This window comes from Falco naumanni, chromosome 6 (assembly GCF_017639655.2).
Source record: "Falco naumanni isolate bFalNau1 chromosome 6, bFalNau1.pat, whole genome shotgun sequence".
Classification (NCBI taxonomy): Eukaryota; Metazoa; Chordata; class Aves; order Falconiformes; family Falconidae; genus Falco; species Falco naumanni.
This window is the reverse complement of record NC_054059.1, coordinates 42,451,934-42,465,682: the sequence shown is the minus strand read 5'-3', so window position 1 is coordinate 42,465,682 and position 13,749 is coordinate 42,451,934. Positions and strand designations below refer to the sequence as shown.

At 43.5% G+C, this 13,749-nt stretch overlaps 1 protein-coding gene across 1 annotated transcript in view; it reads left to right on the top strand.

The window, feature by feature from the left end:
* Positions 1-358: 358 nt before the first annotated feature.
* Positions 359-13,749, top strand: part of FNDC1 (fibronectin type III domain containing 1) — a 47,201-nt gene continuing 33,810 nt past the window's right edge. The window contains exons 1-7 of the mRNA XM_040599157.1: positions 359-564; positions 2,191-2,289; positions 4,148-4,262; positions 5,483-5,670; positions 6,331-6,438; positions 9,622-9,810; positions 10,613-12,985. Coding sequence (XP_040455091.1) covers positions 363-564; positions 2,191-2,289; positions 4,148-4,262; positions 5,483-5,670; positions 6,331-6,438; positions 9,622-9,810; positions 10,613-12,985 — 3,274 coding nt within the window. The 5' untranslated portion in view covers positions 359-362. The remainder of the gene's footprint in view (positions 565-2,190; positions 2,290-4,147; positions 4,263-5,482; positions 5,671-6,330; positions 6,439-9,621; positions 9,811-10,612; positions 12,986-13,749) is intronic.

Genomic DNA, 13,749 nt, shown 5'->3' with positions numbered 1-13,749 from the left:
TTTTTTAAAGGAAAAGATTAAACAGGAAAGCTACGAGACATCCCCAGTTTCTGGCAGGAGTCCTTGTATTACGATATGTTTTCACTGTTGGTGTCTTGCACCAGTCTGTCTGAAGAGCCTGGGAAAAGACACTATTGAGTGTTATATATCCCACTTAGAAAACTTGTTACTGTGGTTGGGTTTTATAGCAAAATTATTTTTATAATTATGCCTATAAATGTCTATAAAATTATGCCCTTTATCCTCATGTTATTTAATAGATGTGCTTGCAACAGACATATTGGGCTGCTATATATGTCATGTGCTTCATAATAACTGTGATGGGGTTTGTGTGTGTTTGCTTATTTTTTGAAGAGAAGGACATGCCAAACAGACCTCTGAGAATGCGTGCCCAGTCTCCAGATGGCAAGTTACCTTTTCGGTGGAAGCCACCTTATGGAGCAGGCTTCAGGGGTCCACGCAGCAGATCCCAAGGTTACCTGCGTGGGTATGGAGAGAGCAGCCAAAGGATGAGCTATGCTCCGCTGCTGCAGGAGCGACAAAACCAGGAAGCGAGAAAACTAGGTAAGTCAGATTTCCCTGATAGCAACTCGCTGGTCTAGCACACTTCTGTAATCCCCTGTGGCCGCTAGGTGATCACAGATCACATGTTGTAGCCATCAAATTTACTTCTTTCTATAAATGAAAATGCTCACTATAATTGCGTTCTGTAACATGTTCTTAACAGAAAAATAAGATGACCAGGGTAGAAAGCGTAGCAGAACTTGATGCTGTGTTAAAGACACCATGTGCAAGTACTCATATTAACAGCAGAGGGAGGGGCTGGGGAGAAGAGCCATAGCTGATTGTCCTTGCATGTGGTGGGACCTCTCTGAAGTCTGTTGTTTCTTGTTCCCTTCTTATTCTTTGTGTCCATATGTTATTTCAGGCCAGTGGAGAAAAGTAATAACGCATTAATTAAATCTATCCATACTTACCATTAAAACTGTTTCATGCGCCCCACACTAGAGTGTTAACACTCATGCATCCATGTTCTCTCCAGTTCCTTCGTGAGGTCGTGGTCACTAAGGGCTCTTGAGATCATCAGGTTGGCCTCTTCTGTGCTCGCTGTCCTGCTGTGCTGTGCTGGTTTGCACTTGTGCCCTAGATCACCTGCCCTTGATTTGAAGGAATTCCCATCTAATGGTGTCAGTGGGGTTTGCAACAGTTTTATATCCCCAGAGGCTGAGCATTTCCCTTTGCACTGTTTGTGTCACTGCCTGTGTTGTGGCTGACCTGTCCCTGTCCTGCTGCCTGAGCTCCTCTTGCCTGAGCGGGCACTAGGTCTGCACTCCTGAGTCTTACTTTGCTCCTGTACTGTTTGGGTGTGTTTGCTCGAGGTTAGGCTTCTTTCTCTCAAAATCTCTCCTGTAGGCTGAAAGCCTGTACCACAGGTGGTCTGGTCTTGGGTTACAAAATGGGTGATGATTGGAAAATTCCACATAGCTGCCAGAATTCCTAGCTTTGCAATGTAGTTTCCCCTTCTGCTTTGCAGGTTTTGTATGAAATGCATATCTTTATCTCTGTTTCTCCAAAGAGAGGGAACTCCTCAGTCACCTTTATCAGTTACTCCCCCTTTTCCTAAAAGGAATCTCTTACTTCTCATCCCTTCTGTGGTATTCACCTTTTCACCTTTCTGTGCACCACTCACAGAGGGAACACTCTTGTCTGATGCCCAGCTTGTACCACTGCTCTGCAGGTTGAGAGCCTGTCCAGGCAGTACAAAAAGCAATGGAAATCTTGTCACAGACTTAGTGGAAGTTCAGTAATTAACTTAATCTTGATGAGAAATACTGTGAAACATGATTTGGAGCATCTGCTTCTTGTTTTCATTACTTTTATAATATGTTTTTTTAAGAAGGAGAACAAATGTTTGCATAAAATTATCAGGAGAAAAACTCAATCCTAGAATATAGGACTCCTGTAATGGTCTTTTCATGTTAATAATTTGCTTTCCTGTTTCTAAAATACCAAATTTACTGTTCTTACTGCATGCATATAGAACCCTCTGACGTAAGTGCTTTGACTCTAGGTAAATTAACTTTCAAATAAGCTTCTCCTTTTGTATCTCAGAAGAGAATAAACCAGAAAAGAGCAAAACTTTTTTTCAGTGAAAAAGGTTACAGTGTGTTTTTCCCCCCGCATGTACAGCCTCTGAGTCAGTTCATGTGGTTTCGCTGCCATCAAGGAGTTCCCAAGGACGGAGCCAACCTGTCTACAGGTCATCCTTAACTAAAAGAAAAATCACAGGTATGTTTCTTTCACATCTGCTGTCAGTTCATGGAGACATTTGAATGCAGTGAGATAGCTTTGTGATTTTAGACTGCAGTCTTTTTTTGCTGGGACGGTTAGGTTTTTCTCTGTGTGTTAGAGCTTGATAGGTGTCTCCAATTGCTTCTCTAATTCAAGCAAAGCTAATAAAATGATACAGCTCTGCACCATGATTGGTTGGGTTTCTGGGTTTGGGGGTTTTGGTTTGTTTGGTTTTGTTCTTTGGTTTTGGGGGTTTTTGTTGTTGGTTTGTTGGTTTTTTTAATGTCCTCCTCTCTAGCTATTGGGAAACGTTATCCACTGCAATAACCACATGAGAAGACTTGATTAAATCAAAGCTAGGACCTCCACAATGGTATGCGTTCTTGTCAGATCTTCACCCCCTTTTCTGAAGGGTTGATTTCCAGAAGCCTAAACCTGGTCAGCAGAAGTTTTCACTTTCTTTTGGAACATACTGCTGCCAAGATTAAAAAGCATTCTGAGTCATCTCCATGCCAGCACCACTTTGTCATCCCCTTGCACAGCGATCAGAATATCGTGGGGGTGGCAGAGTGGTTTGGATATTTTGATGGTGATGGAGAACACCCTTGTCAGAACTGAGAACTATGATATACTGAAATCCCACCTCACACCTTCTCTGTGGAGGTGATACCATCCATTTCTCATGTTCACTTTCTCTCTTCAGGTGCTCCCATTGCAAAACTTTGTGAATAGGTCCACTAAGCCACTTGTGAGCAGTAGATGGGTCCTCTCAGCCACTTTTGCGTAGTAACTGTTTGCCTTGGAAAACCTGAAATTTTATGAGAACCCTCTACATTAAGAACTTGATTGGAAGAAGTGATATGTGCTTTCCTGCTGCCTGCCTTCTGTGTGGGCAGTGCTGGGTTTCAGTGTAACATGCCACCTGCTGAAGAGAAGGGCAATCTTTCCCTGGACTTCAGTCATACATCAGTAAGGTCCCCAGAGGATGAAATCATACTCCAGACTTTACTGGCCCCTTGTCTTTCCTGACACATCAATATTTTTCCAGTGTTACTCTTCTGTAAATCTTGGGCTGGAAGGTTGCACTTTGTGCATTCTGTGCCTTTGGGAGACTTGGGAATGGTCACTAACAGGAAGAGTAATAAATCTTTCATGGCGTGGTAGATAGACTAGACTGGAAAAACTGACGGACAGAGAAAAAGGAGCATCATCAAAATGAAAAACCTCAAAGAGCAAATTAGTTTCACTTAATTTTTAAGTTTTTAAACTACTTGCAAAAGAAATTCTGGTATGTCAAAACAGCCCACTTCAATGATTTTGTTTTTTTCATTCAAATTTTAAATTATTTTTGCCTTATATACCATAAAAAATGAAAAGCTGAACTGAAACAACCTCTTTGAAGCACTCAAAAGTGTAAAATATGCAGGAATTCTTGTGAGGAATTTTTGACAGTCCCTGGTTTTATTGTCCTACAAAATGAAACAAATTTTAGAATCTCAAATTTTGTCATAAGTTAGAACTTCTGCTCTGCAGGCAGCTCTAGCAATGAGTTTGCCAGAGACTGTGAATGTCAATACGTTAACAAGACATTTGCTGTAAGTGACAGTTTGGGGACTGATAGAATATTGAAGGACTCTAGACTATAGTAGTGCTCTGGTCTGGTAAGCAGACAACCAACAGAAGAAATGATGCTTCCATGGAGTACCATCAGTAACCAACGTACTTGGTTTTCCACTACTACTGTATTTGTTATTCATCTCTGCTGCGTGCCTGTTATACTGTCAGTTGGACAGTTACTGTTTTTTATGAGAACTCTATGTTGTTAATGATACGCTATTTTGTTTCGCCATTTCAGAGGAGGAAGAGGTGGAGGTGGCACAAGACATAACCGTTCGAGTTATGTCCTCTCAGTCTGTGCTTGTTGCTTGGACAGACCCACTGCATGAAAAACAGAAGGTTGCAGCAAATAGGTAGTTATCCCTGTGCCATGTTTTCTTTTCAGAATGCATACTGAAGGTGAACTGCTGCCAACACACTACTTACTGCTTTTGCATTTATTTGATTACAGTTGCTTATGAGAATTATTTAGCTTAGGGCATAGAAATTTGCATATCCATACCTATGACAATGGCTGGTAGGGGATGCTTCAGAGCAGCTGTTTGAAACCCGATGTGGGGTGATGTACCCTCCTTGCCTCCCAGTGCCCTGGTCTCTAGTATTTAGAGGTCTGTGTAAGTGCTGGACTACAGGGTTTTACATCCCTTCTGAAATGTTGTCAGCACCAACTGGGATATTTTGCTATTCAAATGCTGGTATATCACTACAGTCAGCAAATCCCCATGTGTGCATGAAGAAAGAAGGGGCGGGGGACAGGGCACAGCCCACAGAGGTGAGACATTGAGCTGGGTTGTCAGAACAGACTACAACTTTGAGATGACCATATGGCAGCGGAAGGAAGCATTGCTGCAATGGGAAAGATGCCTGTCAGTGCCCCCTGCATCTACTGACCCACCAGAAACACCTTGCAGCTGAGGCTGAGCAGGTCAGGGGCTTCTGTGAGTGGGAGAGTTTGCAGCATGCTGCAGCAGTTGGAGACCAAAATAAACAGAGAAATGGGCTGGAAACAGCCAAAGGTCTGAAAGCATGGATTATGCTGCTCAGCCTGGGAACACCAAAAAGCTCTGTAACCCAGTGCTGAAAGACCCCGAGGGGCACAGCAGGAGAAGTGGTAATTTTAGCTGTTCTCAGTTTTCTCAGTTTCCTTGTGGAAGCAGTTATCTGGGCAGACACATGGGAACTGAGCTGCTGGTGCTGCTCTGGGAGCAAGGGGCTCCCAGCTGTCCGGCCATGCTCACAGCCATGGGGCAGGGAGGTGGTGGCATGGGGCGCCTGGCTCGGGTTGGAAAGCCCTGCAGCTTCCCCTTGGGACAGTGGGTGTTTTGAGTAAGAGGCTGGAAAGGGCAGTCTGTCCCCTGGGGTGAAAGCAATCAGACATTAGCAGAAGGCACAAATACTTGCTTAAAAGACACTGGGTCTTGATGGTGGTGCTACTTTGTTGTTTACAGTTTGGTAGGTTTCCCAGTAAGCTCCAGCAGGCTAGCTGAGGGGAAAGCAGCCCTGTCCCTCTCTGATTCTGCTAATACTAGGTTTTGACAAGTGAATTTTTATTTTCCTGTGTTTCTGATCTCAGGCAATACAGTGTTCGCTATCGGGAAAAGGGGGAATCAGCAAGGTGGGATTACAAGCAGGTGTCCAACCGGAGGGCGCTGGTGGAGAATCTGGTGCCAGACACCATGTATGAGTTTGCCGTCCAAATCCTGGAGGGAGAAAAGGAAGGCAAATGGAGCGTGTCTGTTTACCAACGGACCCCAGAGGCAGGTATGTATTCAAAGGGTCCTTAGGGTAACACAAGTCTTAGGGCTTGAGCTGTGAAATAGAGCTGACTTGAGGGAAAGCCAGAATAAGTGGTTGCCTGAGGCAGCAGAAGGTTGGGAACCTGGGAAAAGCCTCATGCTGCTGCCTGCGTCCCTGCAGCAGTGCTCTGGAGAGCACACCAGGGCTGCTCTTGTGGTGCAATGAGGATGGGAGGAGGTGGTTTGGGTGTTTCTGGGGGACTGGTCAGCACCTGGGATCCCTGCAGCTGTGTGTGCCCCTTCCTTTGGGAGCAGCAGCATGGCTGCTGTCCCTCTCTGTGGGCAGCAAATTTAAATCCTGCATCCACCATGGAGAAGGTGTGGGGCCCCTTTGGTACAGGGAAGTGGTCCATAAAACCCAAATTACCACATCATTCCAGCTAAGCCATAGTAGCAGTCTCATCCAGACAGCCTGTTCCTAAAAGTGAGGAATAAAAATTCACCACAGGAGGCTGATAGAGAGATGTAATACAGGCATGCACGGACCTGAGCCATGTGTGCTCTTCCCATTTATCTTTGAAATGGCTGTAGAAGAATTTCTGCTCTGAGAAGAAGGAACAAAAGGTGTATGCTATGTAGGTCAGCTTTTCTTACCTGCCTCTTCTCCGTATGGCTGTTTTCACAGCTCCTGCCAGTGCACCTGAAAATTTGGATGTTTGGCCGCTAAAGGGGAAACCAACCTCTGTAGCAGCATCCTGGGATGCTCTCCCAGAGAGTGAAGGAAAAGTCAAAGGTAAGTCATCACTGTCAATTTTTAATCCCCTCAAGGGGCTGGTCTTCTCAAAGCCAGACTGCTGCTCCACAGTAGGCTGGAACCACTGACTGCCAGGATTTTTTCACTTGTTAACGGCTTATACCTGAGCAAAATTTTCTTGTTTCCAGCCCAGTATCTCCGCACCACCACTGGGAAGCCATTGTCACCGTGTGCCTGGGATGTCACAGAGCTTCCCGGAGTGCACGCTTACCTCTTCTTCCATTAATAAGCAGGTCAAAACAGAGCTCAAGAAGGAAGTTTCCCAAAGGATTTGTAACAATTAGGTGAAGAAGGAAAAGTTAGGTAGTTGCCAAGAAAGTGAGTGGGTTTATCATGTGTTTTATTTCTAGTTTATTGTGGAAGGAAAGCCTCAGCTTAAGAAGCATGCACAAGTTCTGATTGCAACAGATACCACATAGAAGCCTTGTGGACTATAGCGTTACTGTACATGGTTATAAAGCTAATTTGTCAGTGGCTATTTAATTGCGTAAGATTTTGAAAAATACCTTCCTGGGATTTTTTTTTCTCCTATTTCTATCTCAAAATGAACAGGCTGATTCTTTGGGCTGCTTCCATTTTCCAGTGGTTGACAGGATTGTGTACTCAAGTTACACAAGTTTCTGGAGGTGCCTTATCAGCACTATAGCATCTCAGGATTTAAAAAACCTTTGGCCAGGAGGGAAGTATACCATGTTTGCATACAAGACCTACATTATGTGTTCTTCAGGGCACTGATGGAATTCCATCCTCTTTGAAGTCACTAGGAGTCTTGCCAGTTGCTTCAATGGAACTACAATTGTGTCCAAGAATTATTATTTCTTCAAGCAGGGTCATGCAGGGACATTTTCAGAAATTTCAAATCTGCTCGTAATTTTGAACAGTCTGTAGCCCTTTGTCCTTTTTTGTCTGCTGATCTTTAGATGATTCATCCAAGGCAAGCATTTTAAAGATACCTGATATTCAAGGGCTGAACACTTACATGTGTCTAATATATCATTGTTTTTCTTGAGTATGAAGTAGTACAGAAGAGGTCTTATTTTTAAACTAAATAAATGACAAAAAATATATTTATACTGGCTAAATGAAATCACTGAATTAGCACTTCACAGTTGTTTTGATAGCACATGGTAATCAGGAATTTTGGTCTTTTGATCCTTCTATTTTTCAACCCTGTCCGTTTGTATATTTATGCCACATATTAAAGTAATGGGAGAAAATGTCCTCCAGTAGCCATTTGGGAGCTACCAGAAGTTACACCAGTGCCACTGCAATTAAAGCAACTCCTGTGCATCTTAAAACAAAAAGAAAACAATCCAAAGCTTACCATGCCTTCTAATAAATCTTTTTCCACTGGGCATTAAATGCATTTGCATATAAAATATTGATGAAATATTTTTTTATTGATTTTGATGACCTATGCATGGCTTATTTCTTAACCCAATTGGAATTTATTTTCAAAACCCTGTTTGTGTCTGATACCCATGCCTCTTACAGAGGATTGAAAAGAAAAGGAAGCCTGCACATGGCTGAGATCTTATCTGCAATCCTTGGGAGCGTAGTGGGAAGCTCCACTTCATGCATACAACTTTTCCTATAGGGGTGAAATTTCTCTCAATACAGAGGGCTAATGCAGAGCACAGGTGCCACAGTAATCCTAAACCGAAAGGTGAGAGCAGGGTGAGTTTCTGAAGTGGCAGCAAGACCTTGCTTTGCTCACTGCAGTGGTGGTTGGCCCTGGCTATAGTTAAGCACAATGTGTCAGATTTTGATTTTGTTGGACAGATGTGCTATTTCTACCATTTGGCAATATGCAGTGCTGATATTTCCTGGTAGAAATATCTTTTCTGTGTAAGAACCTCAATCATCCAGGCATGAATTTTACCTCCTGGCCTGTAGATTACAGCTAAAACCCCTCTAAGCAAAGACTCAGCTGGAAACACGTTTGACTGCAGTAATATAGTTTCCAAGACTAAAGTAAGTGCTTTGGTGTTTTCATGGGGATGCTCCTCAGGCTCCAGCACTGGTGAGGAATGAGTATATGGCCTCTGGAGCCGGTAGAGTTTCACCACAGCAGACTGGCATAGTGGCCTTTGCGTGACTAGGGTCTTAAAGTACAGTGCAGTTACAGCTATGCCAAGGCTCTGTTGGAAACATAGGATAAGTAAGTAAATAATAGTATTGAATAATGTCACCTGATTTTAATACTGATGTCTTGAACGATGATTATGTGAATACACCATTTTGTTCTTCTTCCAAATAGTTTCTGTGGGAAAGAAAATTTTTTAACATTCTTACTTGCTGTGGACATAGCTACAGTCAGCAACACAACTGTGTGTTGTCCACCATTGTGAGCAAGTTATGCTTTGGAAGAATATTCTCTGGATCATGTGTTATTGATTGCAAATATCTTGGTAGCTAATCAGTAAGTTCAAAATCTCTCTTTCTCTTGTGAAGTCCAAAATCTTCTCATGATTCATCAGCTGAAACAACACGGGTATTCTGATCGTAGCAATCTGCACTACCTAACATTTGCACAGTCTTTCAGTCTATGTTTCCACAAGCAGTGGGACAGGACATGTTTTCCTGGCAACGTTCATTTATGTTTTCTGCCTCCAGTGCATTTTCTCTTTGTAGGGTTCCTCTGTTATTTCTGATTTAGGGCGGTTAATTTTTTTCAGAGGACTCATTTTTTCCCCCTTTATTAGTTGGTGTCCAGAAACAAAAAAGGCCTCCTGGTGCAGCACACCAAACCACACAGTAGTTGGTGCTGTAATTTTCTTACGTCCTTCACACCTTCTCTGGAAGTGCGCACAACTGTTGTCCAGCTCCTGTTGGTGACACTTCACTCTGATGGGCATTGTTGCTTATGTATTTTTACAAAGGTATAGATAACATAATTTGTCTCAGTCATTAGGTTATTGATGTGATTTGGCTTTGTCTGTTAAGATGAGCAAATGTTCCACTTACCTTCATATATATATCTCTCTATATGTCTCTCTCTCTCTCTCGTGTCTTTATACTCCAGCTGTTGACTCAGTGTGCATTGCTAGTGTATTAATTTTAGTAATGCACGTTCTAATTCATCCTACCCATACAGTCTGTCCGCTGGAAACAGGACTGTTTTCAGTTTCCTCCTTCCAACCGTCTGCCAAATCATTTCAGAATACATTCTTTCATACGCCCCGGCTCTCAAGCCATTTGGAGCAAAGTCCATCACCTACTCTGGAGCTACAACATCAGCCATAATAGATGGTCTGCAGGCCGGGGAGCGCTATATTTTCAAAATTCGTGCAGCAAACAGGAGGGGACCAGGTCCTCAGTCCAAAGCCTTCAGCGTTGCGATCCCAGCAGGTGAGCACCAAGCCGTGCACTGATTGCATAGTCTGCCCATTCTCGCCTTTGTCCCATTGGTGTTAATTCTTACTGGCTTAACTTCCTCTGCACTCCATCTAACCTGTGGGATTTTACTTCCCTAATACTGTTTCTGTGGGCTCTTTTCATCACTGTGTTGTCCAAAGAGATGCTTGTAGATAAGTGGTTGTCACTCTGCAGCATGCAAAAGAACATTTTACAGACATTTTAACATCTTAAATAAATACATACTGTACTGTTTCCTACATGAAAACAGTATGTGCTTTTTTTATCCAAAGGCCAAAGAATACAGTGCTTTGGGTCTTTGATTGCACTATTCCTGACAAATCCTGCTCTTGAAAGTCACTTAGAACGACTTACTCAGATACTACTCCTTGCATTTGCTTCTTGCCAAAAAGATGCTGTTGTGAGGACAAAAGATTTGCTGAGTTAACTAAAAATGTGGGCCACAGCCTCAGATGGGATAATGCAGCGCCATTCCATCAACATGACTTAAGTTCTGCTGCAGATCTGGTTCCACTGATAGGATGATGCAGTTCCTGCTTTTAGATACTTGATTTTAATTGCTCTAACTTCTACCCAAGCTACAATAATTCCATATAGGTACCTACCTACTAACCAAAACTTACTCAGCTGGACTCCACAGGCTGGTTAATACAGAAATAATTATTATGTCATATTCTCATAAGTTGATTTGTTCTTGCTACCTGGCTGTTTTCTTCTCTTGGTCAGTTTTTTGTGCTTCTGTGGTTGTGAATAAACAATGTTTTTTTCCCCCCAGCCGCTCATGAGGATTCAGTTGCTCAGCAACAAACAAATATTCAAGATAATTCAGAGGCTAAAAAAAATGGGAACGCTGGCTCATCTCCTTCTCAAACTTTGTCTGTTTCTTCAAAAGTCCAGCCTTCGCTTTCCTCTAAGCAGTCGTCTGTTCGTTCACCTAATGTTAGTGATAAAAAGAATCTTCTTTCTGAATATAAGAATAAAATATTGACTCGAGGGGTCCTAAGTAAATCTCAGTTACCTTCTAGAAAGACAGGAGAGCTGGAACCTGATCTCCAATCCACTGAAGTGACACATGATCACGATTCCTCCCAAGAAGCTCCAACGACGCCACCAAAAGCCCAGGATCAGAGGAGGAATGTTAGACCCTTGTCCCCTAGTCGGCCAGTCCACCCTGTCCTTGCCTCAGGAAGGACCTCTGTTCGAACCCACACATCAGAGGTGTCACGGCAGATGGGCACAGAGAAACGTGAGCCACCAGCACTGTTACCATCGGCAGCACAACACTCTTCTACTTCGTCTGTTCCTAAATACACAGATAATGAAACAAAGCAACTGAGACACAGCAACGCTAATGTGCCTTCTAAAACCTCTTCCCGTCCTCTGCCATCCAAAAATAATGATCTTGTGGATAATGTGGAAGGAAAGCCAGACCCCATGCTGGTGAAAGTGTCTTCTAAAACTTCAGAGCCTAGTCACCTGGCTTTGCCATCAAATCGTCAGTCTGCTGTCTCTCATGAGGTTGTCCCAAGCCATCCCACTAGGTCTGGATCTCTGGCTCATTCACATCAATCATCTTCCAAATCAGCAGATTCCCATGCTCGTGACAGTCATAATGAGTTTAATAGTGAAGAAGCAGAGGACAGAGCAGGACAGCCCAGTTCTAGGTCACAGCAAACAAGGCTTCCCTCAGGCTCCAGTTCTCGCACATGGAAGGATTTGAAGTTAGCTGCAGTGGCTGTCTCATCAAGGTCTGCTGTTTCTGGTCACACTTCACCTCACTCTCGCTCCTCCACCAGTGCCAGATCTGATGGAAAGGATGTTGATAAAAATTCTAGGGAGGACTCACAAGGTGCAAACCCCTTATTTCATTCTCTACCCTCTTCCAGGCAGTCTTCTTCAGCAATCTATTCCAAGAGAAGAAATCCTCATGCCGATTCTGATTCTCAGCTCAGAGGGACACATAGTGAAAAGTCACCCCACTCTGACTCAGAAGAACAACGAAGTCGAGTGGCAGCTCCAGAAAAGCATTCTCTTTTGCAGTCTTCTCTTTCCAAACATAAGCCTGAAGAGCAGGACAGTCAAGAGGTAAAAGAAATGCTTGCTCGATCAAAACCGAGTGCATCTTTGCCTAAAAAGACATTCCCCTCTCATCTTCCACTGGAGAAGACCTCCCACTCAGATCCTCCACAGAGGGCACAAACAAGTCCTTCCTTACTGCATTCAAGGGGCCGGCGCCTCCCGTCTCCTGTCTCATCCCAGAGTAATGAAGAATTGCAGGAAGACGATGATGAGGATGTAACAGAAGGCAATGACAGAGCAAGCAGCCGTTCTGTGTTTCCTAAAGAAGTGTTCTCTTCTAGGGGATTACCTGCATCTTTCTCTCAGGGAAGCTCAAGTTCATCTCTATCAAAGCAACAGCAACCAAGTTCTCAGGTACCTTCCTACAAACCAAAATTTACTCAACCAGCCTCCAGTTCTGCCAGTGATACAGCAAAAGACAAGCAGTATAATCCAAGGTTGTCATCCACTTCTTCAAGACAAGCTCGTCCTTCATTACCTAATCGCTCAAGGGTTGCTACAAGAACAGTGTCCCAAACAGAGAAAAAGCATGGCCTGTTGCCCTCAAAAATGTCCAAAGCCGAACTTCCCCGAAAAGTTTCTTCCTCCTCTTCATCTAAATCTCATCAGTCAGTTTCTAATGAAGAGGATGATGATTACAGTGAATATGATCAGAAAGAAGTGGAAGAGAAAACCACATCTTTGGCAGCAAAATGGTCCCCTTCTCTTTCTAGAGGTAACAAAAACACATATGATGACACTACTGGCAATAAAAGGAAATCTATGGACACTATTCTACCTCACAAAGTAAGCTCTGAAGAGGAAGAGAAGGAAGAAACTCCAACACTAAAAATGTCTTCTCCTGAATCGCCAGGAAGCTCTGCCATAGTATCACGGATTACTCAGTCCTCTAACAAGCATACCCCATCTAAACCCAGCTTTGTCTGGCCACATTCTTCTGCATCTACCACCGCACACACTGTTTCTCCAACAGTTTCTTCCTCCACTTTGTCCCCTCGCCAGCGACTATTGAACTCTAGGCTACGGAGCCCTTCCCAGCGGCAAGTTGTTAGACCTCCTTATAGACAAGGTATCTTGTCTTTGTTGTAGTGATCTCACTGAAATGTGTTTTTTCTAAGATCAGCAGTTAGATGAAAAGTCCTCCATCAGAATGCAGGTTCAGTTTTTTAGTGTAATGCATTACTTTTTGTTTTGGTTGTTCTCAGGAAGCCCAGTTCTTGAGGATGTTGCCTAATCAGTGCAATGTGGTGCCCCAGACCTTTGGTCCTGTGGCCTGATCCGGACAGGATCCCATGATGCGCACAGGAGATGACAGAGTTAGGTACTAACTTGGAAAAAGGGTGACATTCCTTACTGAGCAGTGTCTTCACTGAAAGCTCAATGAAAGCACATTTGTACTCAGAATATGACAACCTCTCACGTATATTGCTTTTCATCGTATCGATTACTGAAGTGCTTTTGTAGGTTATATGGTGCTACCTTGCCCATGCTAGGCAGTAAGGTGTTTTCTCATGATGTCCTGGCGTTGTTTTCTTTAATTAGTTTTTAAGCCACTTTCCTCGTTTTTCTAAGTGACAGCTCAGGGTTCCATGTTCCTATTGAGGACTGCTCACATCACAGTCAGGCCCTCTAATTCCTTTGTGGCTGTGATTTACCACAAATATTAGAGGCTTGCTTTCTGGCAGAATGTCTGCTGACCCTAAGTAGTGGAAGAGAGGCTCCGCTACACATCAGGGCGTGTCACCTATTGATTCCTCATGGAAAATCCCAGACAGTACCAGTGACTTTGCCAGGTAGAATTATTTCTTCTCCCTCCAGTGCATGGACATCCAA